The sequence below is a fragment of the Panulirus ornatus genome, chromosome 10 (assembly GCF_036320965.1).
Source record: "Panulirus ornatus isolate Po-2019 chromosome 10, ASM3632096v1, whole genome shotgun sequence".
NCBI lineage: Eukaryota > Metazoa > Arthropoda > Malacostraca > Decapoda > Palinuridae > Panulirus > Panulirus ornatus.
The window spans coordinates 25,767,293-25,794,492 of NC_092233.1; the positions used below are offsets into that span (position 1 = coordinate 25,767,293).

General features: G+C 41.7%; 1 protein-coding gene across 2 annotated transcripts in view; it reads right to left on the bottom strand.

Moving 5' to 3' along the window:
• LOC139750829 (uncharacterized) overlaps positions 1-27,200 on the bottom strand; it is a 210,227-nt gene that overhangs the window by 146,947 nt on the left and 36,080 nt on the right. For both annotated transcript variants that reach the window (XM_071665603.1, XM_071665602.1), the window contains exon 3: positions 16,795-16,928. In XM_071665603.1, the coding sequence (XP_071521704.1) occupies positions 16,795-16,908 (114 nt within the window). In that variant the 5' untranslated portion in view covers positions 16,909-16,928. The remainder of the gene's footprint in view (positions 1-16,794; positions 16,929-27,200) is intronic.

Genomic DNA, 27,200 nt, shown 5'->3' on the forward strand with positions numbered 1-27,200 from the left:
GGTGTTTTGAAATGGTTTGGGCACATGGAGAGAATGAGTGAGGAAAGATTGACCAAGAGGATATATGTGTCGGAGGTGGAGGGAACGAGGAGAAGAGGGAGACCAAATTGGAGGTGGAAAGATGGAGTGAAAAGGATTTTGTGTGATCAGGGCCTGAACATGCAGGAGGGTGAAAGGAGGGCAAGGAATAGAGTGAATTGGAGCGATGTGGTATACAGGGGTTGACGTGCTGTCAGTGGATTGAATCAAGGCATGTGAAGCGTCCGGGGTAAACCAAGGAAAGCTGTGTAGGTATGTATATTTGCGTGTGCGGACGTGTGTATGTACATGTGTATGGGGGGGGTTCGGCCATTTCTTTCGTCTGTTTCCTTGCGCTACCTCGCAAACGCGGGAGACAGCGACAAAGTATAAAAAAAAAAATATATATATATATATATATATATATATATATATATATATATATATATATATATATATATATATATATATTATCCCTGGGTATAGGGGAGAAAGAATACTTGCCACGTATTCCCTGCGTGTCGTAGAAGGCGACTAAAAGAGGAGGGAGTGGGTGGCTGGAAATCCTCCCCTCTCGTTTTTTTTTAATTTTCCAAAAGAACGAACAGAGAAGGGGGCCAGGTGAGGATTTTCCCTCTAAGGACCAGTCCTCTGTTCTTAACGCTACCTCGAAAATGCGGGAAATGGCGAATAGTATAAAAAAAAAAATATATATATATATATATATATATATATATATATATATATATATATATATATATATATATATATATATATATATATTTATATAATATATATATATATATATATATATATATATATATATATATATATATATATATATATATATATCACTCAAAATCTTTTTCACTCCATCTTTCAACCTCCAATTTGGTCTACCACTTCTCCTTATTCCCTCCACCTCCGACACATATATCCTCTTGGTCGATTTCTCCTCACTCATTCTCTCCATGTGCCCAAACCATTTCAAAACACCCTCTTCTGCTCTCTCAACCACACTCTTTTTATTTCCACACATCTCTCTTACCCTTACATTACTTACTCGATCAAACCACCTCACACCACATATTATCCTCAAACATCTCATTTCCAGCACATCCACCCTCCTGCACACAACTCTATCCATAGCCCACGCCTCGCAACCATACAACATTGTTGGAACCATTATTACTTCAAACATACCCATTTTTGCTTTCCGAGATAATGTTCTCGACTTCCAAACATTCTTCAAGGCTCCCAGAATTTTTGCCCCCTCCCCCACCCTATGATTCACTTCCGCTTCCATGGTTCCATCCGCTGCCAGATCCACTCCCAGATATCTAAAACACTTCACTTCCTCCAGTTTTTCTCCATTCAAACTTACCTCCCAATTGACGTGACCCTCAACCTTACTGTACCTAATAACCTTGCTCTTATTCACATTTACTCTTAACTTTCTTCTTTCTCACACTTTACCAAACTCAGTCACCAGCTTCTGCAGTTTCTTACATGAATCAGCCACCAGAGCTGTATCATCAGTGAACAACAACGGACTCACTTCCCATGCTCTCTCATCCAGAACAGAATGCATACTTGCCCCTCTTTCCAAAACTCTTGCATTCACCTCCCTAACAACCCCATCCTTAAACAAATTAAACAACCATGGAGACATCACACACCCCTGCCGCAAACCTCCATTCACTGAGAACCAATCACTTTCCTCTCTTCCTACTCGTACACATGCCTTACATCCTCGGTAAAAACTTTTCACTGCTTCTAACAACTTGCCTCCCACACCATATATTCTTAATGCCTTCCACAGAGCATCTCTATCAACTCTATCATATGCCTTCTCCAGATCCATAAATGCTACATACAAATCCATTTGCTTTTCTAAGTATTTCTCACATACATTCTTCAAAGCAAACACCTGATCCACACATCCTCTACCACTTCTGAAACCACACTGCTCTCCCCAATCTGTTGCTCTGTAGAAGCCTTCACCCTCTCAATCAATACCCTCCCATATAATTTGCCAGGAATACTCAGCAAACTTATACCTCTGTAATTTGGGCACTCACCCTTATCCCCTTTGCCTTCGTACAATGGCACTATGCAAGCATTCCGCCAATCCTCAGGCACCTCACCATGAATCATACATACATTAAATAACCTTACCAGCTAGTCAACAATACAGTCACCCCCTTTTTTAATAAATGCCAATGCAATACCATCCAAACCTGCTGCCTTGCCGGCTTTCATCTTCCGTAAAGCTTTTACTACCTCTTCTCTATTTACCAAATCATTTTCCCTAACCCTCTCACTTTGCACACCACCTCGACCAAAACACCCTATATCTGCCACTCTACCATCAAACACATTCAACAAACCTTCAAAATACTCACTCCATCTCCTCACATCACCACTACTTGTTATCACCTCCCCATTTGCGCCCTTCACTGAAGTTCCCATTTGCTCCCTTGTCTTACGCACTTTATTTACCTCCTTCCAGAACATCTTTTTATTCTCCCTAAAATTTAATGATACTCTCTCACCCCAACTCTCATTTGCCCTCTTTTTCACCTCTTGCACCTTTCTCGACCTCCTGCCTCCTCCTTTTATACCTCTCCCACTCATTTGCATTTTTTCCCTGCAAAAATCGTCCAAATGCCTCTCTCTTCTCTTTCACTAATAATCTTACTTCTTCATCCCACCACTCACTACCTTTTCTAATCAACCCACCTCCCACGCTTCTCTTGCCACAAGCATCTTTTGCACAAGCCATCACTGATTCCCTAAATACATCCCATTCCTCCCCCACTCCCCTTACTTCCTTTGTTCTCACCTTTTTCCATTCTGTACTCAGTCTCTCCCTGGTACTTCCTCACACAAGTCTCCTTCCCAAGCACACTTACTCTCACCACTCTCTTCACCCCAACATTCTCTCTTCTTTTCTGAAAACCTATACAAATCTTCATCTTCACCTCCACAAGATAATGATCTGACATCGCTCCAGTTGCACCTCTCAGCACATTAACATCCAAAAGTCTCTCTTTCGCACGCCTGTCAATTAACAAGTAATCCAATAACGCTCTCTGGCCATCTCTCCTACTTACATACGTATACTTATGTATATCTCGCTTTTTAAACCAGGTATTCCCAATCACCAGTCCTTTTTCAGCACATAAATCTACAAGCTCTTCACCATTTCCATTTACAACACTGAACACTCCATGTATGCCAATTATTCCCTCAACTCCCACATTACTCACCTTTGCATTCAAATCACCCATCACTATAACCCGGTCTTGTGCATCGAAACCACTAACACACTCATTCAGCTGCTCCCAAAACACTTGCCTCTTATGATCTTTCTTCTCATGCCCAGGTGCATATGCACCAATAATCACCCATCTCTCTCCATCAACTTTCAGTTTTACCCATATCAATCTAGAATTTACTTTCTTACACTCTATCACATACTCCCACCACTCCTGATTCAGGAGTAGTGCTACTCCTTGCCTTGCTCTTGTCCTCTCACTAACCCCTGATTTTACTCCCAAGACATTCCCAAACCACTCTTCCCCTTTACCCTTGAGCTTCGTTTCACTCAGGGCCAAAACATCCAGGTTCCTTTCCTCCAACATACTACCTATCTCTCCTTTTTTCTCATCTTGGTTACATCCACACACATTTAGACACCCCAATCTGAGCCTTCGAGGAGGATGAGCACTCCTCGCGTGACTCCTTCTTCTGTTTCCAATTTTAGAAAGTTAAAATACAAGGAGGGGAGGGTTTCTGGCCCCCCGCTCCCGTCCCCTTTAGTCGCCTTCTACGACAAGTGAGGAATGCGTGGGAAGTATTCTTTCTCCCCTATCCCCAGGGATAGGGAAGAAAGATCATGATAAAATATATTTTTTTTTTTTTTTTGCTTTGTCGCTGTCTCCCACGTTTGCGAGGTAGCACAAGGAAACAGACGAAAGAAATGGCCCAACCCACCCCCACACACATGTATATACATACGTCCACACACGCAAATATACATACCTACACAGCTTTCCATGGTTTACCCCAGACGCTTCACATGCCCTGATTCAATCCACTGACAGCACATCAACCCCGGTATACCACATCGATCCAATTCACTCTATTCCTTGCCCTCCTTTCACCCTCCTACATGTTCAGGCCCCGATCACACAAAATCTTTTTCACTCCATCTTTCAACCTCCAATTTGGTCTCCCTCTTCTCCTCGTTCCCTCCACCTCCGACACATATATCCTCTTGGTCAATCTTTCCTCACTCATTCTCTCCATGTGACCAAACCATTTCAAAACACCCTCTTCTGCTCTCTCAACCACGCTCTTTTTATTTCCACACATCTCTCTTACCCTTACGTTACTTACTCGATCACACCACCTCACACCACACATTGTCCTCAAACATCTCATTTCCAGCACATCCATCCTCCTGCGCACAACTCTATCCATAGCCCACACCTCGCAACCATACAACATTGTTGGAACCACTATTCCTTCAAACATACCCATTTTTGCTTTCCAAGATAATGTTCTCAACTTCCACACATTCTTCAAGGCTCCCAGGATTTTCGCCCCCTATCCCACCCTATGATCCACTTCCGCTTCCATGGTTCCATCCGCTGCCAGATCCACTCCCAGATATCTAAAACACTTTACTTCTCCAGTTTTTCTCCATTCAAACTTAACTCCCAATTGACTTGACCCTCAACCCTACTGTACCTAATTACCTTGCTCTTATTCACATTTACTCTTAACTTTCTTCTTTCACACACTTTACCAAACTCAGTCACCAGCTTCTGCAGTTTCTCACATGAATCAGCCACCAGCGCTGTATCATCAGCGAACAACAACTGACTCACTTCCCAAGCTCTCTCATCCCCAACAGACTTCATACTTGCCCCTCTTTCCAAAACTCTTGCATTTACCTCCCTAACAACCCCATCCATAAACAAATTAAACAACCATGGAGACATCACACACCCCTGCCGCAAACCTACATTCACTGAGAACCAATCACTTTCCTCTCTTCCTAAACGTACACATGCCTTACATCCTCGATAAAAACTTTTCACTGCTTCTAACAACTTGCCTCCCACACCATATATTCTTAATGCCTTCCACAGAGCATCTCTATCAACTCTATCATATGCCTTCTCCAGATCCATAAATGATACATACAAATCCATTTGCTTTTCTAAGTATTTCTATATATATATATATATATATATATATATATATATATATATATATATATATAGAAAAACAGCGAGATATACATAAGTATACGTATGTAAGTAGGAGAGATAATATATATATATATATATATATATATATATATATATATATATATATATATATATATATATATATTTTTTTTTTTTTTTTTTTTTTTTATACTTTGTCGCTGTCTCCCGCGTTTGCGAGGTAGCGCAAGGAAACAGACGAAAGAAATGGCCCAACCCCCCCCATACACATGTACATACACACGTCCACACACGCAAATATACATACCTACACAGCCTTCCATGGTTTACCCCAGACGCTTCACATGCCTTGATTCAATCCACTGACATCACGTCAACCCCTGTATACCACATCGCTCCAATTCACTCTATTCCTTGCCCTCCTTTCACCCTCCTGCATGTTCAGGCCCCGATCACACAAAATCCTTTTCACTCCATCTTTCCACCTCCAATTTGGTCTCCCTCTTCTCCTCGTTCCCTCCACCTCCGACACATATATCCTCTTGGTCAATCTTTCCTCACTCATTCTCTCCATGTGCCCAAACCATTTCAAAACACCCTCTTCTGCTCTCTCAACCACGCTCTTTTTATTTCCACACATCTCTCTTACCCTTACGTTACTTACTCGATCAAACCACCTCACACCACACATTGTCCTCAAACATCTCATTTCCAGCACATCCATCCTCCTGCGCACAACTCTATCCATAGCCCACGCCTCGCAACCATACAACATTGTTGGAACTACTATTCCTTCAAACATACCCATTTTTGCTTTCCGGGATAATGTTCTCGACTTCCACACATTTTTCAAGGCTCCCAAAATTTTCGCCCCCTCCCCCACGCTATGATCCACTTCCGCTTCCATGGTTCCATCCGCTGACAGATCCACTCCCAGATATCTAAAACACTTCACTTCCTCCAGCCTCTCACCATTCAAACTCACCTCCCAATTGACTTGACCCTCAACCCTACTGTACCTAATAACCTTGCTCTTATTGACATTTACTCTTAACTTTCTTCTTCCACACACTTTACCAAACTCCGTCACCAGCTTCTGCAGTTTCTCACATGAATCCGCCACCAGCGCTGTATCATCAGCGAACAACAACTGACTCACTTCCCAAGCTCTCTCATCCCCAACAGACTTCATCCTTGCCCCTCTTTCCAAAACTCTTGCATTCACCTCCCTAACAACCCCATCCATAAACAAATTAAACAACCATGGAGACATCACACACCCCTGCCGCAAACCTACATTCACTGAGAACCAATCACTTTCCTCTCTTCCTACACGTACACATGCCTTACATCCTCGATAAAAACTTTTCACTGCTTCTAACAACTTGCCTCCCACACCATATATTCTTAATACCTTCCACAGAGCATCTCTATCAACTCTATCATATGCCTTCTCCAGATCCATAAATGCTACATACAAATCCATTTGCTTTTCTAAGTATTTCTCACATACATTCTTCAAAGCAAACACCTGATCCACACATCCTCTACCACTTCTGAAACCACACTGCTCTTCCCCAATCTGATGCTCCTACTTACATACATATACTTATGTATATCTCGCTTTTTAAACCAGGTATTCCCAATCACCAGTCCTTTTTCAGCACATAAATCTACAAGCTCTTCATTTCCATTTACAACACTGAACACCCCATGTATACCAATTATTCCCTCAACTGCCACATTACTCACCTTTGCATTCAAATCACCCATCACTATAAACCGGTCTCGTGCATCAAAACCACTGACACACTCATTCAGCTGCTCCCAAAACACTTGCCTCTCATGATCTTTCTTCTCATGCCCAGGTGCATATGCACCAATAATCACCCATCTCTCTCCATCAACTTTCAGTTTTACCCATATTAATCGAGAATTTACTTTCTTACATTCTATCACATACTCCCACAACTCCTGTTTCAGGAGTACTGCTACTCCTTGCCTTGCTCTTGTCCTCTCACTAACCCCTGACTTTACTCCCAAGACATTCCCAAACCACTCTTCCCCTTTACCCTTGAGCTTCGTTTCACTCAGAGCCAAAACATCCAGGTTTATATATTTTTTTTTTTTTTTTTTTTTTTTATACTTTGTCGCTGTCTCCCGCATTTGCGAGGTAGCGCAAGGAAACAGACGAAAGAAATGGCCCAACCCCCCCCCCCCCATACACATGTACATACACACGTCCACACACGCAAATATACATACCTACACAGCTTTCCATGGTTTACCCCAGATGCTTCACATGCCTTGATTCAATCCACTGACAGCACGTCAACCCCTGTATACCACATCGCTCCAATTCACTCTATTCCTTGCCCTCCTTTCACCCTCCTGCATGTTCAGGCCCCGATCACACAAAATCTTTTTCACTCCATCTTTCCACCTCCAATTTGGTCTCCCTCTTCTCCTCGTTCCCTCCACCTCCGACACGTATATCCTCTTGGTCAATCTTTCCTCACTCATTCTCTCCATGTGCCCAAACCATTTCAAAACACCCTCTTCTGCTCTCTCAACCACGCTCTTTTTATTTCCACACATCTCTCTTACCCTTACGTTACTTACTCGATCAAACCACCTCACACCACACATTGTCCTCAAACATCTCATTTCTAGCACATCCATCCTCCTGCGCACAACTCTATCCATAGCCCACGCCTCGCAACCATACAGCATTGTTGGAACCACTATTCCTTCAAACATACCCATTTTTGCTTTCCGAGATAATGTTCTCGACTTCCACACATTTTTCAAGGCTCCCAAAATTTTCGCCCCCTCCCCCACCCTATGATCCACTTCCGCTTCCATGGTTCCATCCGCTGACAGATCCACTCCCAGATATCTAAAACACTTCACTTCCTCCAGTTTTTCTCCATTCAAACTCACCTCCCAATTGACTTGACCCTCAACCCTACTGTACCTAATAACCTTGCTCTTATTCACATTTACTCTTAACTTTCTTCTTCCACACACTTTACCAAACTCAGTCACCAGCTTCTGCAGTTTCTCACATGAATCAGCCACCAGCGCTGTATCATCAGCGAACAACAACTGACTCACTTCCCAAGCTCTCTCATCCCCAACAGACTTCATACTTGCCCCTCTTTCCAGGACTCTTGCATTTACCTCCCTAACAACCCCATCCATAAACAAATTAAACAACCATGGAGACATCACACACCCCTGCCGCAAACCTACATTCACTGAGAACCAATCACTTTCCTCTCTTCCTACACGTACACATGCCTTACATCCTCGATAAAAACTTTTCACTGCTTCTAACAACTTGCCTCCCACACCATATATTCTTAATACCTTCCACAGAGCATCTCTATCAACTCTATCATATGCCTTCTCCAGATCCATAAAATGCTACATACAAATCCATTTGCTTTTCTAAGTATTTCTCACATACATTCTTCAAAGCAAACACCTGATCCACACATCCTCTACCACTTCTGAAACCGCACTGCTCTTCCCCAATCTGATGCTCTGTACATGCCTTCACCCTCTCAATAAATACCCTCCCATATAATTTACCAGGAATACTCAACAAACTTATACCTCTGTAATTTGAGCACTCACTCTTATCCCCTTTGCCTTTGTACAATGGCACTATGCACGCATTCCGCCAATCCTCAGGCACCTCACCATGAGTCATACATACATTAAATAACCTTACCAACCAGTCAACAATACAGTCACCCCCTTTTTTAATAAATTCCACTGCAATACCATCCAATCCTGCTGCCTTGCCGGCTTTCATCTTCCGCAAAGCTTTTACTACCTCTTCTCTGTTTACCAAATCATTTTCCCTAACCCTCTCACTTTGCACACCACCTCGACCAAAACACCCTATATCTGCCACTCTGTCATCAGACACATTCAACAAACCTTCAAAATACTCATTCCATCTCCTTCTCACATCACCACTACTTGTTATCACCTCCCCATTTACGCCCTTCACTGAAGTTCCCATTTGCTCCCTTGTCTTACGCACCCTATTTACCTCCTTCCAGAACATCTTTTTATTCTCCCTAAAATTTACTGATAGTCTCTCACCCCAACTCTCATTTGCCCTTTTTTTCACCTCTTGCACCTTTCTCTTGACCTCCTGTCTCTTTCTTTTATACTTCTCCCACTCAATTGCATTTTTTCCCTGCAAAAATCGTCCAAATGCCTCTCTCTTCTCTTTCACTAATACTCTTACTTCTTCATCCCACCACTCACTACCCTTTCTAAACAGCCCACCTCCCACTCTTCTCATGCCACAAGCATCTTTTGCGCAATCCATCACTGATTCCCTAAATACATCCCATTCCTCCCCCACTCCCCTTACTTCCATTGTTCTCACCTTTTTCCATTCTGTACACAGTCTCTCCTGGTTTATATATATATATATATATATATATATATATATATATATATATATATATATAAAAAAAATATATATATATATATTATATATTATTATATTATATTATACTTTGTCGCTGTCTCCCACGTTTGCGAGGTAGCGCAAGGAAACAGACGAAAGAAATGGCCCAACCCCCCCCCCATACACATGTATATACATACGTCCACACACGCAAATATACATACCTACACAGCTTTCCATGGTTTACCCCAGACGCTTCACATGCCTTGCTTCAATCCACTGACAGCACGTCAACCCCGGTATACCACATCGCTCCAATTCACTCTATTCCTTGCCCTCCTTTCACCCTCCTGCATGTTCAGGCCCCGATCACACAAAATCTTTTTCACTCCATCTTTCCACCTCCAATTTGGTCTCCCTCTTCTCCTTGTTCCCTCCACCTCCGACACATATATCCTCTTGGTCAATCTTTACTCACTCATCCTCTCCATGTGCCCAAACCACTTCAAAACACCCTCTTCTGCTCTCTCAACCATGCTCTTTTTATTTCCACACATCTCTCTTACCCTTACGTTACTCACTCGATCAAACCACCTCACACCACACATTGTCCTCAAACATCTCATTTCCAGCACATCCATCCTCCTGCGCACGACTCTATCCATAGCCCACGCCTCACAACCATACAACATTGTTGGAACCACTATTCCTTCAAACATACCCATTTTTGCTTTCCGAGATAATGTTCTCGACTTCCACACATTCTTCAAGGCCCCCATGATTTTCGCCCCCTCCCCCACCCTATGATCCACTTCCGCTTCCATGGTTCCATCCGCTGCCAGATCCACTCCCAGATACCTAAAACACTTCACTTCCTCCAGTTTTTCTCCATTCAAACTCACCTCCCAATTGACTTGACCCTCAACCCTACTGTACCTAATAACCTTGCTCTTATTCACATTTACTCTTAACTTTCTTCTTCCACACACTTTTCCAAACTCAGTCACCAGCTTCTGCAGTTTCTCACATGAATCAGCCACCAGCGCTGTATCATCAGCGAACAACAACTGACTCACTTCCCAAGCTCTCTCATCCCCAACAGACTTCATGCTTGCCCCTCTTTCCAAAACTCTTGCATTTACCTCCCTAACAACCCCATCCATAAACAAATTAAACAACCATGGAGACATCACACACCCCTGCCGCAAACCTACATTCACTGAGAACCAATCACTTTCCTCTCTTCCTACACGTACACATGCCTTACATCCTCGATAAAAACTTTTCACTGCTTCTAACAACTTTCCTCCCACACCATATATTCTTAATACCTTCCACAGAGCATCTCTATCAACTCTATCATATGCCTTCTCCAGATCCATAAATGCTACATACAAATCCATTTGCTTTTCTAAGTATTTCTCATATGCCTTCTCCAGATCCATAAATGCTACATACAAATCCATTTGCTTTTCTAAGTATTTCTCATATACATTCTTCAAAGCAAACACCTGATCCACACATCCTCTACCACTTCTGAAACCACACTGCTCTTCCCCAATCTGATGCTCTGTACATGCCTTCACCCTCTCAATCAATACCCTCCCATATAATTTGCCAGGAATACTCAACAAACTTATACCTCTGTAATTTGAGCACTCACTCTTATCCCCTTTGCCTTTGTACAATGGCACTATGCACGCATTCCGCCAATCCTCAGGCACCTCACCATGAGTCATACATACATTAAATAACCTTACCAACCAGTCAACAATACAGTCACCCCCTTTTTTAATAAATTCCACCGCAATACCATCCAAACCTGCTGCCTTGCCGGCTTTCATCTTCCGCAAAGCTTTCACTACCTCTTCTCTGTTTACCAAATCATTTTCCCTAACCCTCTCACTTTGCACACCACCTCGACCAAAACACCCTATATCTGCCACTCTATCATCAAACACGTTCAACAAACCTTCAAAATACTCACTCCATCTCCTTCTCACATCACCACTACTTGTTATCACCTCCCCATTTGCGCCCTTCACTGAAGTTCCCATTTGCTCCCTTGTCTTACGCACTTTATTTACCTCCTTCCAGAACATCTTTTTATTCTCCCTAAAATTTAATGATACTCTCTCACCCCAACTCTCATTTCCCCTTTTTTTCACCTCTTGCACCTTTCTCTTGACCTCCTGTCTCTTTCTTTTATACATCTCCCACTCAATTGCATTTTTTCCCTGCAAAAATCGTCCAAATGCCTCTCTCTTCTCTTTCACTAATACTCTTACTTCTTCATCCCACCACTCACTACCCTTTCTAATCAACCCACCTCCCACTCTTCTCATGCCACAAGCATCTTTTGCGCAATCCATCACTGATTCCCTAAATACATCCCATTCCTCCCCCACTCCCCTTACTTCCATTGTTCTCACCTTTTTCCATTCTGTACTCAGTCTCTCCTGGTACTTCCTCACACAGGTCTCCTTCTCAAGCTCACTTACTCTCACCACCCTCTTCACCCCAACATTCACTCTTCTTTTCTGAAAACCCATACAAATCTTCACCTTAGCCTCCACAAGATAATGATCAGACATCCCTCCAGTTGCACCTCTCAGCACATTAACATCCAAAAGTCTCTCTTTCGCACGCCTGTCAATTAACACGTAATCCAATAACGCTCTCTGGCCATCTCTCCTACTTACATAAGTATACTTATGTATATCTCGCTTTTTAAACCAGGTATTCCCAATCATCAGTCCTTTTTCAGCACATAAATCTACAAGCTCTTCACCATTTCCATTTACAACACTGAACACCCCATGTATACCAATTATTCCCTCAACTGCCACATTACTCACCTTTGCATTCAAATCACCCATCACTATGACCCGGTCTCGTGCATCAAAACCACTAACACACTCATTCAGCTGCTCCCAAAACACTTGCCTCTCTTGATCTTTCTTCTCATGCCCAGGTGCATATGCACCAATAATCACCCACCTCTCTCCATCAACTTTCAGTTTTACCCATATTAATCGAGAATTTACTTTCTTACACTCTATCACATACTCCCACAACTCCTGTTTCAGGAGTATTGCTACTCCTTCCCTTGCTCTTGTCCTCTCACTAACCCCTGACTTTACTCCCCAGACATTCCCAAACCACTCTTCCCCTTTACCCTTGAGCTTCGTTTCACTCAGAGCCAAAACATCCAGGTTCCTTTCCTCAAACATACTACCTATCTCTCCTTTTTTCACATCTTGGTTACATCCACACACATTTAGGCACCCCACTCTGAGCCTTCGAGGAGGATGAGCACTCCCCGCGTGACTCCTTCTTCTGTTTCCCATTTTAGAAAGTTAATACAAGGAGGGGAGGATTTCTGGCCCCCCGCTCATATATATACATATATATATATATATATATATATATATATATATATATATATATATATATATATATATATTATTTTTTTATTTATTATACTTTGTCGCTATCTCCCGCGTTTGCGAGGTAGCGCAAGGAAACAGACGAAAGAAATAGCCCAACCCCCCATACACATGTATATACATACGTCCACACACGCAAATATACATACCTACACAGCTTTCCATGGTTTACCCCAGACGCTTCACATGCCCTGATTCAATCCACTGACAGCACATCAACCCCGGTATACCACATCGCTCCAATTCACTCTATTCCTTGCCCTCCTTTCACCCTCCTGCATGTTCAGGCCCCGATCACACAAAATCTTTTTCACTCCATCTTTCCACCTCCAATTTGGTCTCCCTCTTCTCCCCGTTCCCTCCACCTCCGACACATATATCCTCTTGGTCAATCTTTCCTCACTCATTCTCTCCATGTGCCCAAACCACTTCAAAACACCCTCTTCTGCTCTCTCAACCACGCTCTTTTTATTTCCACACATCTCTCTTACCCTTACGTTACTCACTCGATCAAACCACCTCACACCACACATTGTCCTCAAACATCTCATTTCCAGCACATCCATCCTCCTGCGTACAACTCTATCCATAGCCCACGCCTCGCAACCATACAACATTGTTGGAACCACTATTCCTTCAAACATACCCATTTTTGCTTTCCGAGATAATGTTCTCGACTTCCACACATTCTTCAAGGCCCCCAGAATTTTCGCCCCCTCCCCCACCCTATGATTCACTTCCGCTTCCATGGTTCCATCCGCTGCCAGATCCACTCCCAGATATCTAAAACACTTCACTTCCTCCAGTTTTTCTCCATTCAAACTCACCTCCCAATTGACTTGACCCTCAACCCTACTGTACCTAATAACCTTGCTCTTATTCACATTTACTCTTAACTTTCTTCTTCCACACACTTTACCAAACTCAGTCACCAGCTTCTGCAGTTTCTCACATGAATCAGCCACCAGCGCTGTATCATCAGCGAACAACAACTGACTCACTTCCCAAGCTCTCTCATCCCCAACAGACTTCATACTTGCCCCTCTTTCCAAAACTCTTGCATTTACCTCCCTAACAACCCCATCCATAAACAAATTAAACAACCATGGAGACATCACACACCCCTGCCGCAAACCTACATTCACTGAGAACCAATCACTTTCCTCTCTTCCTACATATATATATATATATATATATATATATATATATATATATATATATATATATATATATATATATATATATATACTATTTAATATCTATCTATTTCACTTTGTCGCTGTCTCCCATGTTAGTGAGGTAGCACAACGAAACATGTTCAGGCCCCGATCCCTCAAAATCTTTTTCACTCCACCCTTCCACCTCCAATTTGGTCTCATGCTTCTCCTCATTCCCTCCACCTCTGACAATCTTGTCAATCTTTCGTGCCTCATTCTCTCCATGTGACCAAACCATTTCAAAACACCCCCTTCTCCTCTCTCAACCACACTCTTTTTATTACCACACATCTCTCTTACCCTCTCATTACTTACTCGATCAAAACCCCTCACTACACATATTGTCCTCAAACATTTCATTTCCAACATATCCTCCCTCCTGTGCATGAGCCTATCTATAGCCCATGCCTCACAACCATATAACATTGTTGGAACCACTATTCCTTCAAACATTCCCATTTTTCCTCTCCGAGATAACGTTCTCACCTTTCACACATTCTTCAACACTCCCAGAACCCTCATCCCCTCCCCAACCCTGTGACTCACTTCTGCTTCCATGGTTCCTTCCGCTGCAAAATCCACTCCCAGATAGCTAAAACACTTCACTTCCTCCAGTTTTTCTCCATTCAAACTTATCTCCCAATCAACTTGTCCCTCAACCCTACTAAACCAAATAACCTTGTTCTTATTCACATTTACTCTCGTCTTTCTTCTTCAACACATTTTATCAAACTCAATCACCAACTTTTGCAGTTTCTCACCCGAATCAGCCACCAGCGCTGTATCATCAGCGAACAACAACTGACTCACTTCCCAAGCCCTCTCATCCACAAGAGACTGCATACCTGCCCCTCTTTCCAGAACTCTTGCGTTCACCTCCCTAACCACCCCATCCGTAAACATTCACTGGGAACCAATCACTTTCCTCTCTTCCTATTCGTACCATGCCTTAAATCCTTGGCAAAAACTTCTTACTGCTTCTAGAACTTACCTCCCACACCATATACTCTTAAAACCTTCCACAAAGCATCTCTATCAACACTTACCATATACCTTCTCCAGTTCCATATATTCTACATACAAATCCATCTGTCTTTCTAAGTATTTCTCACATACATTCTTCAAAGCAAACACCTGATCCACACATCCTCTACCACTTCAGAAACTACAATGCTCTTCCCCAATCTGATGCTCTATACATGCCTTTACCCTCTCAATCAATACCCTCCCATAAAATTTCAAAAGAAAAGTCAACAAACTTATACCTCTGTAATTTGAACATTCACCTTTATCTCCTCTTTATCTCCTTTGCCTTTATACAATGGCACTATGCATGCATTCCACCAATCCTCACCATGAACCATATATACAATGAATATTCTTACCAACTAATCAACACAGTCACCCCTATTTCTTTTAATAAATTCCACTGCAATGCCATCCAAACCCACTGCCTTGCTGGCTTTCATCTTCCGCAATGCTTTCACTGCCTCTTCTCTGTCTACCAAACCATTCTCCATGAACCTCTCACTTTGCACACCATCTCGACCAAAACACCCTATATCTGCCACTCTATCATCAAACACATTCAACAACCCTTCAAAATATTCACTTCCCCACTACTTGTTATTACCTCCCTATTAGCCCCCTTCAATGATGTTCCCATTTGTTCTCTTGTTTATCTATTTAATATACTTAATCACTGTCTCCAATGTCACTGACGTAGCGCAAGGAAACAGATGAAGAATGGCCCAACCAATCCACATACACATGTATATATATATAAATGCCCATACATGCACATATACATACATATACATTTCAACACTATCCTAGGGGATTGGGGAGAAAGAATACTTCCCACGTATTCCCTGCATGTTGTAGAAGACGACTAAAAGGGAAGGGAGTGGGGGGCTAGAAATCCTCCCCTCTCATTTTTAATTTTCCAAAAGAAGGAACAGAGAAGGGGGCCAAGTGAGGATTTCCCTCAAATGCTCAGTCCTCTGTTCTTAATGTTACCTCGCTAATGCGGGAAATGGCAAATAGTACATGAAAAAACATTTCAGTGTATACATACACAGATATATACATATATACACATGTACATATTCATACTTGCTTCTTTCATCCATTCCTTTGCCACCCCACCACACATGAAATAGCATCCCCCACCCCCCTCCAGCGAGGTAGCGCCAGGAAAAAACAATAAAAGGTCACATTCGATCATACTCAGTCTCTAGCTGGCATGTGTAATGCTATGCACTTAGATCTGAACTGTTAGTGCTGTCAATAGTTTCAGTAACAGTGAAAATAATGTCATCTATTAAAATGAAGAAACATTCAGAACATAGCAATACACATACAAGTGTGCCTTATATTTCAGATGCATCATTATGTGAACTTTAAATATGAAGAACATCTATAAAACATACCCTCCAGAGGAAATCCTGAGGTACATCTCTCACCATTCGGATGATGACACACGGCAGCAATCTGAAAGCATCATCCCATCGATGCTCACACACTGCAGAGCAGAGAACACCCATTGCCCATCTAAATACATTGTCTGTAAAGATATAGAGAATGAAAATATAGAATTATATGAAGGATAATGCAAATAAGACAAAACAACTTTATAAAAAATCTGGTTATCATTCAGAGAAGCATTTACGAGAATAGTTGCAATACTCATTTACTATCCAATAACTCTATACGTTTCTAATAAACCCATTTAAAGTTTAGGCTTTTGAATGCTCTTGTCATCAGCCTGCTATAAAGCAGAAGAAAATCCTTCACAAAACTATATCCCTATAAGAATTAGTTATCATTCTTAACAATCGTGTGAACCATGACAACCAGAATATAACAAATAAAGGTAACTGTTGGTGAAAAATGCCAGTACATTCAGTCAGCTGGCAGTAGGTGGATGAGGAAAAAATGAATGGGAAGGTATGGGGAAGAAGCAAGTTGGAAGATTGAGTGTGGAGTGGGGATGGGGGGGAGCAGTGACTGGGGAGGGTGGGGGAGCAATGAGTGGGAAAAGTTGGGAAGCAGTGAGAAGGGGGGTTGAAGAAAGCAATGAGTGGGAAGGAGGGGGATCCAGTGAGTGGGGAGGATGGGAGAAGCAGTAAGTGTAGAGTGTGCAGGAAAAGCGAGGATACAGTGAGCAGGGAGGGTGAGGGATCACTGGGTAAAGAAGGTGGGGAAAGTAGTAATTGGGGAGGAAGGAGAGGCTGTGAGCAGCAAGAATGGGGATCAGTAAGAAAGAAGGGCATTAGATCAATTAGTAGGGAGGATGGAGAAGCAGTGAAATGGAAAGGTGAGGGAGTAAAGAGGTAGAAGCATGGAAAAACAGTGAGTAGGAAGGGTAGGGAAGCAAACAGCTAGAAAGGCAAGTCATTTATACCTACCTGTTTGTACTGTATGGGGAGGAAGTCTTGCACTTGAAAGGACCCCGTCCCTTGAACAATCTCTAATATCATGCTGCCTCTTAAATTCATGTATGCTATCTACATGCCTGAACATGCAGGAGGGTGAAAGGCATACAAGGAATAGAGTGAACTGGAATGATGTGGTATACCGGGGTCAACATGGTGTCAGTGGATTGAACCAGGGCATGTGAAGTGTCTGGGGTAAACCATGGAAAGTTTTGTGAGGCCTAGATGTGGAAAGGGAGCTGTGGTTTCGGTGCATTACACATGACAGCTAGAGACTAAGTGTGAACGAATGTGGCCTTTGTTGTCTTTCCCTAGCACTACCTCGCATGCATGCAGGGCGAGGGAGTGCCATTTCACATGTGGTGGGATGGCGATGGGAATGGTTGAGGGCAGCAAGTATGAACATGGACATGTGTATATATGTATATGTGTATATATGTACATATACGTGTATATATGTATATATATGTGTATATATGTATTTGTCTGGCGGAATGCTTGCATAGTGCCATTGTACAAAGGCAAAGGGGATAAGAGTGAGTGCCCAAATTACAGAGGTATAAGTTTGTTGAGTATTTCTGGTAAATTATATGGGAAGGTATTGATTGAGAGGGTGAAGGCATGTACAGAGTGTCAGATTGGGGAAGAGCAGTGTGGTTTCAGAAGTGGTAGAGGATGTGTGGATCAGGTGTTTGCTTTGAAGAATGTATGTGAGAAATACTTAGAAAAACAAATGGATTTGTATGTAGCATTTATGGATCTGGAGAAGGCATATGATAGAGTTGATAGAGATGCTCTGTGGAAGGTTTTAAGAATATATGGTGTGGGAGGCAAGTTGTTAGAAGCAGTGAAAAGTTTTTATCGAGGATGTAAGGCATGTGTACGTGTAGGAAGAGAGGAAAGTGATTGGTTCTCAGTGAATGTAGGTTTGCGGCAGGGGTATGTGATGTCTCCATGGTTATTTAATTTGTTTATGGATGGGGTTGTTAGGGAGGTGAATGCAAGAGTTTTGGAAAGAGGGGCAAGTATGAAGTCTGTTGTGGATGAGAGAGCTTGGGAAGTGAGTCAGTTGTTGTTTGCTGATGATACAGAGCTGGTGGCTGATTCATGTAAGAAACTGCAGAAGCAGGTGACTGAGTTTGGTAAAGTGTGTGAAAGAAAAAAGTTAAGAGTAAATGTGAATAAGAGCAAGGTTATTAGGTACAGTAGGGTTGAGGGTCAAGTCAATTGGGAGGTAAGTTTGAATGGAGAAAAACTGGAGGAAGTAAAGTGTTTTAGATATCTGGGAGTGGATCTGGCAGCGGATGGAACCATGGAAGCGGAAGTGAATCATAGGGTGGGGGAGGGGGCAAAAATTCTGGGAGCCTTGAAGAATGTTTGGAAGTGGAGAACATTATCTCGGAAAGCAAAAATGGGTATGTTTGAAGGAATAGTGGTTCCAACAATGTTGTATGGTTGTGAGGCGTGGGCTATGGATAGAGTTGTGCGCAGGAGGGTGGACGTGCTGGAAATGAGATGTTTGAGGACAATATGTGGTGTGAGGTGGTTTGATTGAGTAAGTAATGTAGGGGTAAGAGAGATGTGTGGAAATTTAAAGAATGTGGTTGAGAGAGCAGAAGAGGGTGTTTTGAAATGGTTTGGTCACATGGAGAGAATGAGTGAGGAAAGATTGACCAAGAGGATATACGTGTCAGAGGTGGAGGGAACGAGGAGAAGTGGGAGACCAAATTGGAGGTGGAAAGATGGAGTGAAAAAGATTTTGAGTGATCGGGGCCTGAACATGCAGGAGGGTGAAAGGCGTGCAAGGAATAGAGTGAATTGGAACGATAAGGTATACTGGGGTCGATGTGCTGTCAATGGATTGAACCAGGGCATGTAAAGCATCTGGGGTAAACCATGGAAAGTTGTGTGGGGCCTGGATGTGGAAAGGGAGCTGTGGTTTTGATGCATTATTACATGACAGCTAGAGACTGAGTGTGAACGAATGTGGCCTTTGTTGTCTTTTCCTAGCGCTACTTCGTACACATGAGGGAGAGGGGGTTGTTATTCCGTGTGTGGCGGGGTGGCGATGGGAATGAATAAAGGCAGACTATGAATTAGGTGCATGTGTATATATGTATATGTCTGTGTGTGTATATATATGTATACATTGAGATGTTTAGGTATGTATATTTGCATGTGTGGACGTGTATGTATATACATGTGTATGTGGGTGGGTTGGGCCATTCTTTCATCTGTTTCCTTGTGCTACCTCGCTAACGCGGGGGACAGCGACAAAGCAAAATAAAATAAATATAATTAGATTTACTTTTATTTTTATTTATTTTGCTTTGTCGCTGTCTCCCGCGTTAGCAAGGTAGCGCAAGGAAACAGATGAAAGAATGGCCCAACCCGCCCACACACACATGTATATACACACACATCCACACACGCAAATATACATACCTATACATCTCAATGTACACATATATATACAAACACAGACATATACATATATACACATGTACATAATTCATACTGTCTGCCTTTATTTGTTCCCATCGCCACCTCGCCACACATGGAATAACAACCCCCTCCCCCCTCATGTGTGCGAGGTAGCGCTAGGAAAAGACACCAAAGGCCCCATTTGTTCACACTCAGTATCTAGCTGTCATGTAATAATGCACCAAAACCACAGCTCCCTTTCCACATCCAGGCCCCACACAACTTTCCATGGTTTACCCCAGACGCTTCACATGCCCTGGTTCAATCCATTGACAGCACGTCGACCCCGGTATATCACATCGTTCCAATTCACTCTATTCCTTGCACGCCGTTCACCCTCCTGCATGTTCAGGCCCCGATCACTCAAAATCTTTTTCGCTCCATCTTTTTCACCTAAAATTTGGTCTCCCACTTCTCCTCGTTCCCTCCACCTCTGACACATATATCCTCTTTGTCAATCTTTCCTCACTCATTCTCTCCATGTGACCAAACCATTTCAAAACACCCTCTTCTGCTCTCTCAACCACGCTCTTTTTATTACCACACATCTCTCTTACCCTTACATTACTTACTCGATCAAACCACCTCACACCACATATTGTCCTCAAACATCTCATTTCCAGCACATCCACCCTCCTACGCCCAACTCTATCCATAGCCCACGCCTCGCAACCATACAACATTGTTGGAACCACTATTCCTTCAAACATACCCATTTTTGCTTTCCGACATAACGTTCTCGACTTCCACACATTCTACAAGGCTCCCAGAATTTTTGCCCCCTCCCCCATCCTATGATTCACTTCCGCTTCCATGGTTCCATCCGCTGCCAGATCCACTCCCAGATATCTAAAACACTTTACTTCCTCCAGTTTTTCTCCATTCAAACTTACCTCCCAATTGACTAGACTCTCCACCCTACTGTACCTAATAACCTTGCTCTTATTCACATTTACTCTCAACTTTCTTCTTCCACACACTTTACCAAACTCAGTCACCAGCTTCTGCAGTTTCTCACATGAATCAGCCACCAGCACTGTATCATCAGCAAACAACAACTGACTCACTTCCCAAGCTCTCTCATCCACAACAGATTGCATACTTGCCCCTCTTCCCAAAACTCTTGCATTTATCTCCCTAACAACCCCTATCCATAAACAAATTAAACAACCATGGAGATATCACACACCCCTGCTGCAAACCTAAATTCACTGAGAACCAATCACTTTCCTCTCTTCCTACATGTATATATATATATATATATATATATATATATATATATATATATATATATATATATATATATGAAATGGTTTGGGCACATGGAGAGAATGAGTGAGGAAAGATTGACCAAGAGGATATACGTGTCGGAGGTGGAGGGAACGAGGAGAAGTGGGAGACCAAATTGGAGGTGGAAAGATGGAGTGAAAAAGATTTTGTGTGATCGGAGCCTGAACATGCAGGAGGGTGAAAGGAGGGCAAGGAATAGAGTGAATTGGATCGATGTGGTATACCGGAGTTGACGTGCTGTCAGTGGATTGAATCAGGGCATGTGAAGCGTCTGGGGTAAACCATGGAAAGCTGTATAGGTATGTATATTTGTGTGTGGGACGTATGTATATACATGTGTATGGGGGTGGGTTGGGCCATTTCTTCCGTCTGTTTCCTTGCGCTACCTCGCAAACGCGGGAGACAGCGACAAAGCAAAAAAAAAAAAAATATATATATATATATTTATATATATATATATATATATATATATATGAGAGAGAGAGAGAGAGAGAGAGAGAGAGAGAGAGAGAGAGAGAGAGAGAGAGAGAGAGAGAGAGAGAGAGAGAGAGAGGCATTTGGATGATTTTTGCAGGTAAAAAATGCAAATGAGTGGGAGATGTATAAAAGAAAGAGACAGGAGGTCAAGAGAAAGGTGCAAGGGGGTGAAAAAGAGGGCAAATGAGAGTTGGGGTGAGAGAGTATCATTAAATTTTAGGGAGAATAAAAAGATGTTCTGGAAGGAGGTAAATAAAGAGCATAAGACAAGGGAGCAAATGGGAACTTCAGTGAAGGGGGCAAATTGGGAGGTGATAACAAGTAGTGGTGATGTGAGAAGGAGATAGAGTATTTTGAAGGTTTGTTGAATGTGTTTGATGATAGAGTGGCAGATATAGGGTGTTTTGGTCAAGGTGGTATGCAAAGTGAGAGGGTTAGGGAAAATGATTTGGTAAACAGAGAAGAGGTAGTAAAAGCTTTGCGGAAGATGAAAGCCGGCAAGGCATCAGGTTTGGATGGTATTGCAGTGGAATTTATTAAAAAAGGGGGTGACTGTATTGTTGACTGGTTGGTAAGGTTATTTAATGTATGTATATTTCATGGTGAGGTGCCTGAGGATTGGCGGAATACGTGCATAGTGCCAGTGTACAAAGGCAAAGGGGATAAGAGTGAGTGCTCAAATTACAGAGGAATAAGTTTGTTGAGTATTCCTGGTAAATTATATGGGAGGGTATTGATTGAGAGGGTGAAGGCATGTACAGAGCATCAGATTGGGGAAGAGCAGTGTGGTTTCAGAAGTGGTAGAGGATGTGTGGATCAGGTGTTTGCTTTGAAGAATGTATGTGAGAAATACTTAGAAAAGCAAATGGATTTGTATGTAGCATTTATGGATCTGGAGAAGGCATATGATAGAGTTGATAGAGATGCTCTGTGGAGGGTACTAAGAATATATGGTGTGGGAGGCAAGTTGTTAGAAGCAGTGAAAAGTTTTTATCGAGGATGTAAGGCATGTGTATGCTCATATATCCATTATTACTCATCTCAACATGACAGAGTTAAATTATCATCATTTCAATCTATGTACCTTAGGGCATTACATATTTGCAGTCCAGAGTTTATTGATGATGAGTTCGAGAAGATATATTCTATAAGATCTAAGTTAAAGTACCCTAGATCTTTCATTGATAAATCCCTTAAGTTAGCAAAGAAATCATTATATAGAGTTCAGCCCAAACCTCCCATTGACACCAAGAATCTTTTAGTTCTCCCTTTTAATAATAATTTCACTTTGCTTCCCAAGTTGCTTAAATCCTTTAATGTAAATGTTGCCTTTAGCAACAATAATACTATAAAGAATATCTTAATCAGAAATTCAGCAGAAAATTCTCTTGGTTGCATCTATAAAGTTCCTTGTGGAAACTGTGATAAATTTTATGTTGGTCAGACTGGTAAGGATCTTTCTGTTAGACTTAAGCAACATAAATATAGTATAAGAACAGGACAGGAATCAAATGCCTTGTTTAATCATTAAAAACTATGATCATTGTACTGACTGGAGTAACGCCATCTCAGTTATTAACTCTAATTCTATAACCAAGAGAAATATCATTGAATCTTCTATTATTAAATACACAAAGAATTATAATCTTAATATTAGTGATGGTCTATACAAATTAGATAACTTTATTGTTGATAAGATTTGTAAAATGATAAGTTTATGAACGCTCATTGTATATTTTGAACAATCACATGTTTACCAAATGGCGTCCTAGCTTCGTCTCTTCAGTGTATATCAACTGACTTATTTTTCTCTCTTGTGTCTCCCCTGATGATGATTATTACATGAAAGTGCACTTGGAAACTTTTTGTGTTTCATTTTCCCCATGGACTCATAGGAATATCTTGATCACACGCAAAATTGTGATCCTTTCCAACATATATATATAAATATATATACAGAATACTTCCCACGTATTCCCTGCGCATCGTAGAAGGCGACTAAAAGGGGAGGGAGCGGGTGGCTGGAAATCCTCCCCTCTCGTTTTTTTTTTTTTTTTAATTTTCCAAAAGAAGGAACAGAGAAGAGGGCCAGGTGAGGATGTTTCCTCAAAGGCCCAGTCCTCTGTTCTTAATGCTACCTCACTAACGCAGGAAATGGCGAATAATTTGAAAGAAAAGTTATATATATATATATACATTGAAATGTATTGGTATGTATATGTGCGTGTGTGGGCATGTATGTATGCACGTGTGTATGTGGGTGGGTTGGGCCATTCTTTCGTCTGCTTCCTTGCACTACCTCGCTAATGCGAGGGACAGTGACAAAGTACAATAAATACATAAATCTACATTAATGCACCAAAACCACATCCCTTTCCACATCTAGGCCCCACATGAATTTAAGAGGCAGCATGATAATACAGGCTGTTCAAGAGATGGGGTCCCTGCAAGTGTAAAACTTCCTCCCCATACAGTACAAACAGGTAATCATAAATGATTCACCTTTCTAGCCGTCTGCTTTTCTACCCTTCCTGCTCATTGCTTTTCCATGTTTCATGCTTCCACCTCTTTACTTGGTCACTCTGTTCTGTTCATTCACCACTCATATTCTTATAGTATTCTTTTAATCTTAACTTGCAAGTTTCTTAAATAATTTGATGTTATGTCCCCTGGTTGCTCTATCCCTACATCTTTCAAATATCTGTCCACTTGGTTATCTCTTTTAAAAATTCAGAGGTTGTGATCAGGTCACCCCTCAGTCTTCTTTTTTCCAAAGTGGGTAAATTTCAAGCCTCAGCCTTTCCCAGGAGCTTAGCTCTTTTAATTCTGGTACTCTACTTTGGTCCTTCTTTACAAGTTCTTTGTGCTTCTTTAGGTGTGGTAACCAATGCAAAGAGGTACATTCCAGTTTTGGCCAAATGTCTCTTTAACTGGTTTCCAAATATAGGACTAGCGACTGGATAGGGACGAGGTCTACTCCCAAACTTACTTCCTATTAGGTAATAATCATTCTAAGGCTCTCTCTTGTTCCATTGTCATTACTTTACATTTAGCATATTCTAGCTTTGGCCTAATCCTTATCCATATACCTGAAACATATTCTGATACATGCCAGCAGACAATTCGTCTCCATAACTATTCTCCTAATGTGGAACTGGCAACAGGCTAGGGATAATGTCTACCCTAAACATATTTCCTGCTAGGCAATAACCATCCTATGGCCATATCACTTTGTCCTGTTGTCAGTACTTTACATTTGCTCAGGTGAAATTTCATCAACCATGTTTCAGCCTACTGTGGAGTTTGACTAGTTCCCTTGTAATCTGAAGCAAGCCCCTTCACTTTTCACTTCTCTCATGACATCTGCAAACTTATTCAGGAAGGATTCCGTATCTTCAGGCAAGTCATTAATATAGATCAGGATGAGTAATGGTCTCAAAGCCGAACCCTGAGACACTCTGCTGGTCGCCTCAAACCATTTGGAAAAGGCCCCTCTAACATGCATCCTTTGTTCCCTCCCATCAAAATAATCTATCCATCACTGGAGTGTCCCCCGTATTCCTACTTGGTGTTCCAGCTAAAAATCAGCCCCGACATGTTATAGTGTCAAATATACTCTGGCAGTCCGGATACAGACAGTCCACCAAGTTATTCCTTTCATCCATGACCGACTTCACTCTCAATTAGGAAATTTCTCCTCAAAAGGTAATTTACTTGGTTTCTAATAATCTTTTCCAGAACCTTACACATCTTGGTCTTTAATGAGTCTGGTCTGTAGTTCAATGCCTGTCCTTAGTCTTCTCTCTTGTAGATATGATGTTTTCTCTTTCCCATTCCCTTGGCGCTAAGCCTCTCTGCAGTGATATTCAAGTGGTTTATCTAGTGCATCTGCACACCTCTTTAGCACATACAATGAAATTTCATCTGGACCTTGAGCCTTGTATTGGTCAAGTCCTTTTAGTATTCTTTAATATCTTTACTGGATTTGTCAATAATTTACAAAAAACTTCTTCCCATTCCACCTCACAGATGTTGGGGCTATAGAATTCAGCTGTCAAAACATTTTTGTACTTGCTATTCAGTTCCTCACATATCCTCACATTATCCTCTAAAAATTTACCCTCTGAATCCCTTAGCCTGATTAGCTTCTCCTTAACTGATAACTGAATCCTGATAAATTCATGGAAGAGTTTTGGACATTCAGCTGCCTTGTCCACAATAGTCCTTTCAATCTTTTTTTGTTCATTTCTTATCCTGCTAATCTTGTACCATGCTCTCTCATATCTTGCAAAAGCTACCTGGAAGGAGTGCTATCTATATCTTCACCACTGCATATCTCAAAGTTCCTTTTCTTTATGACATATTCAACTGAGCCATTCCTTCCTCAATCTTATTGTTACCTCTGTATTTGAGGCCTCTACTCCCCTTGACCCAAATCCCTAGATTTTGGCCACTGAATTCCATTTCTCAATCTACATTTCCATAGAAATCAATAAGGAACGTGTAGTTTCTGCAATCGTATCTCCTTTCTATTTCACCTCACCTCTGCTCTTTTAATGTCATCTTTTCACCACATACTCAAACTTCAGCGCTACATGATCACTTCTTCCAGATGTGTATTACATATCATGTCCTCAATATCTATGCAAGTACGAGTGAAGGAGAGATCTAGTAATGAAATTGTACCAGTTCCTCTCATCCTGGTGTGCTTCATGACTTACTGGTATAGGGAATTTTTCTGTACACTCTCTAAAAACTTGCATCTCCATGACTCCCTATCATGACGAGAATCCAAATTCCTCAGTCTGTCTCTTTATAAATGAAAACCCCATCATCAGTACTTTACCATATCTAGATATGAGCATTTCATTGCTCTCTATGACATCATATCGGGGAAGTAGTTTGTACAGTCAAACAAGATATAAATGCCAGATAATGACATCCCACTGATAAAGGGTCAATTGAATAGATGATTAGCTGGGTATTTCTCTGCTTAGTATACTCCTGCTAAGCTCTGACAATTTCAAAGATTTGCACTGCTTGTGCACACCAGCCATGAAGTACCATCCTATCAAATGCCAACAACATATCTTACAAATTCTATAACAAGTAGCCAAATAAAGTAATAAAGTAAATGAGAGCTCCATTTC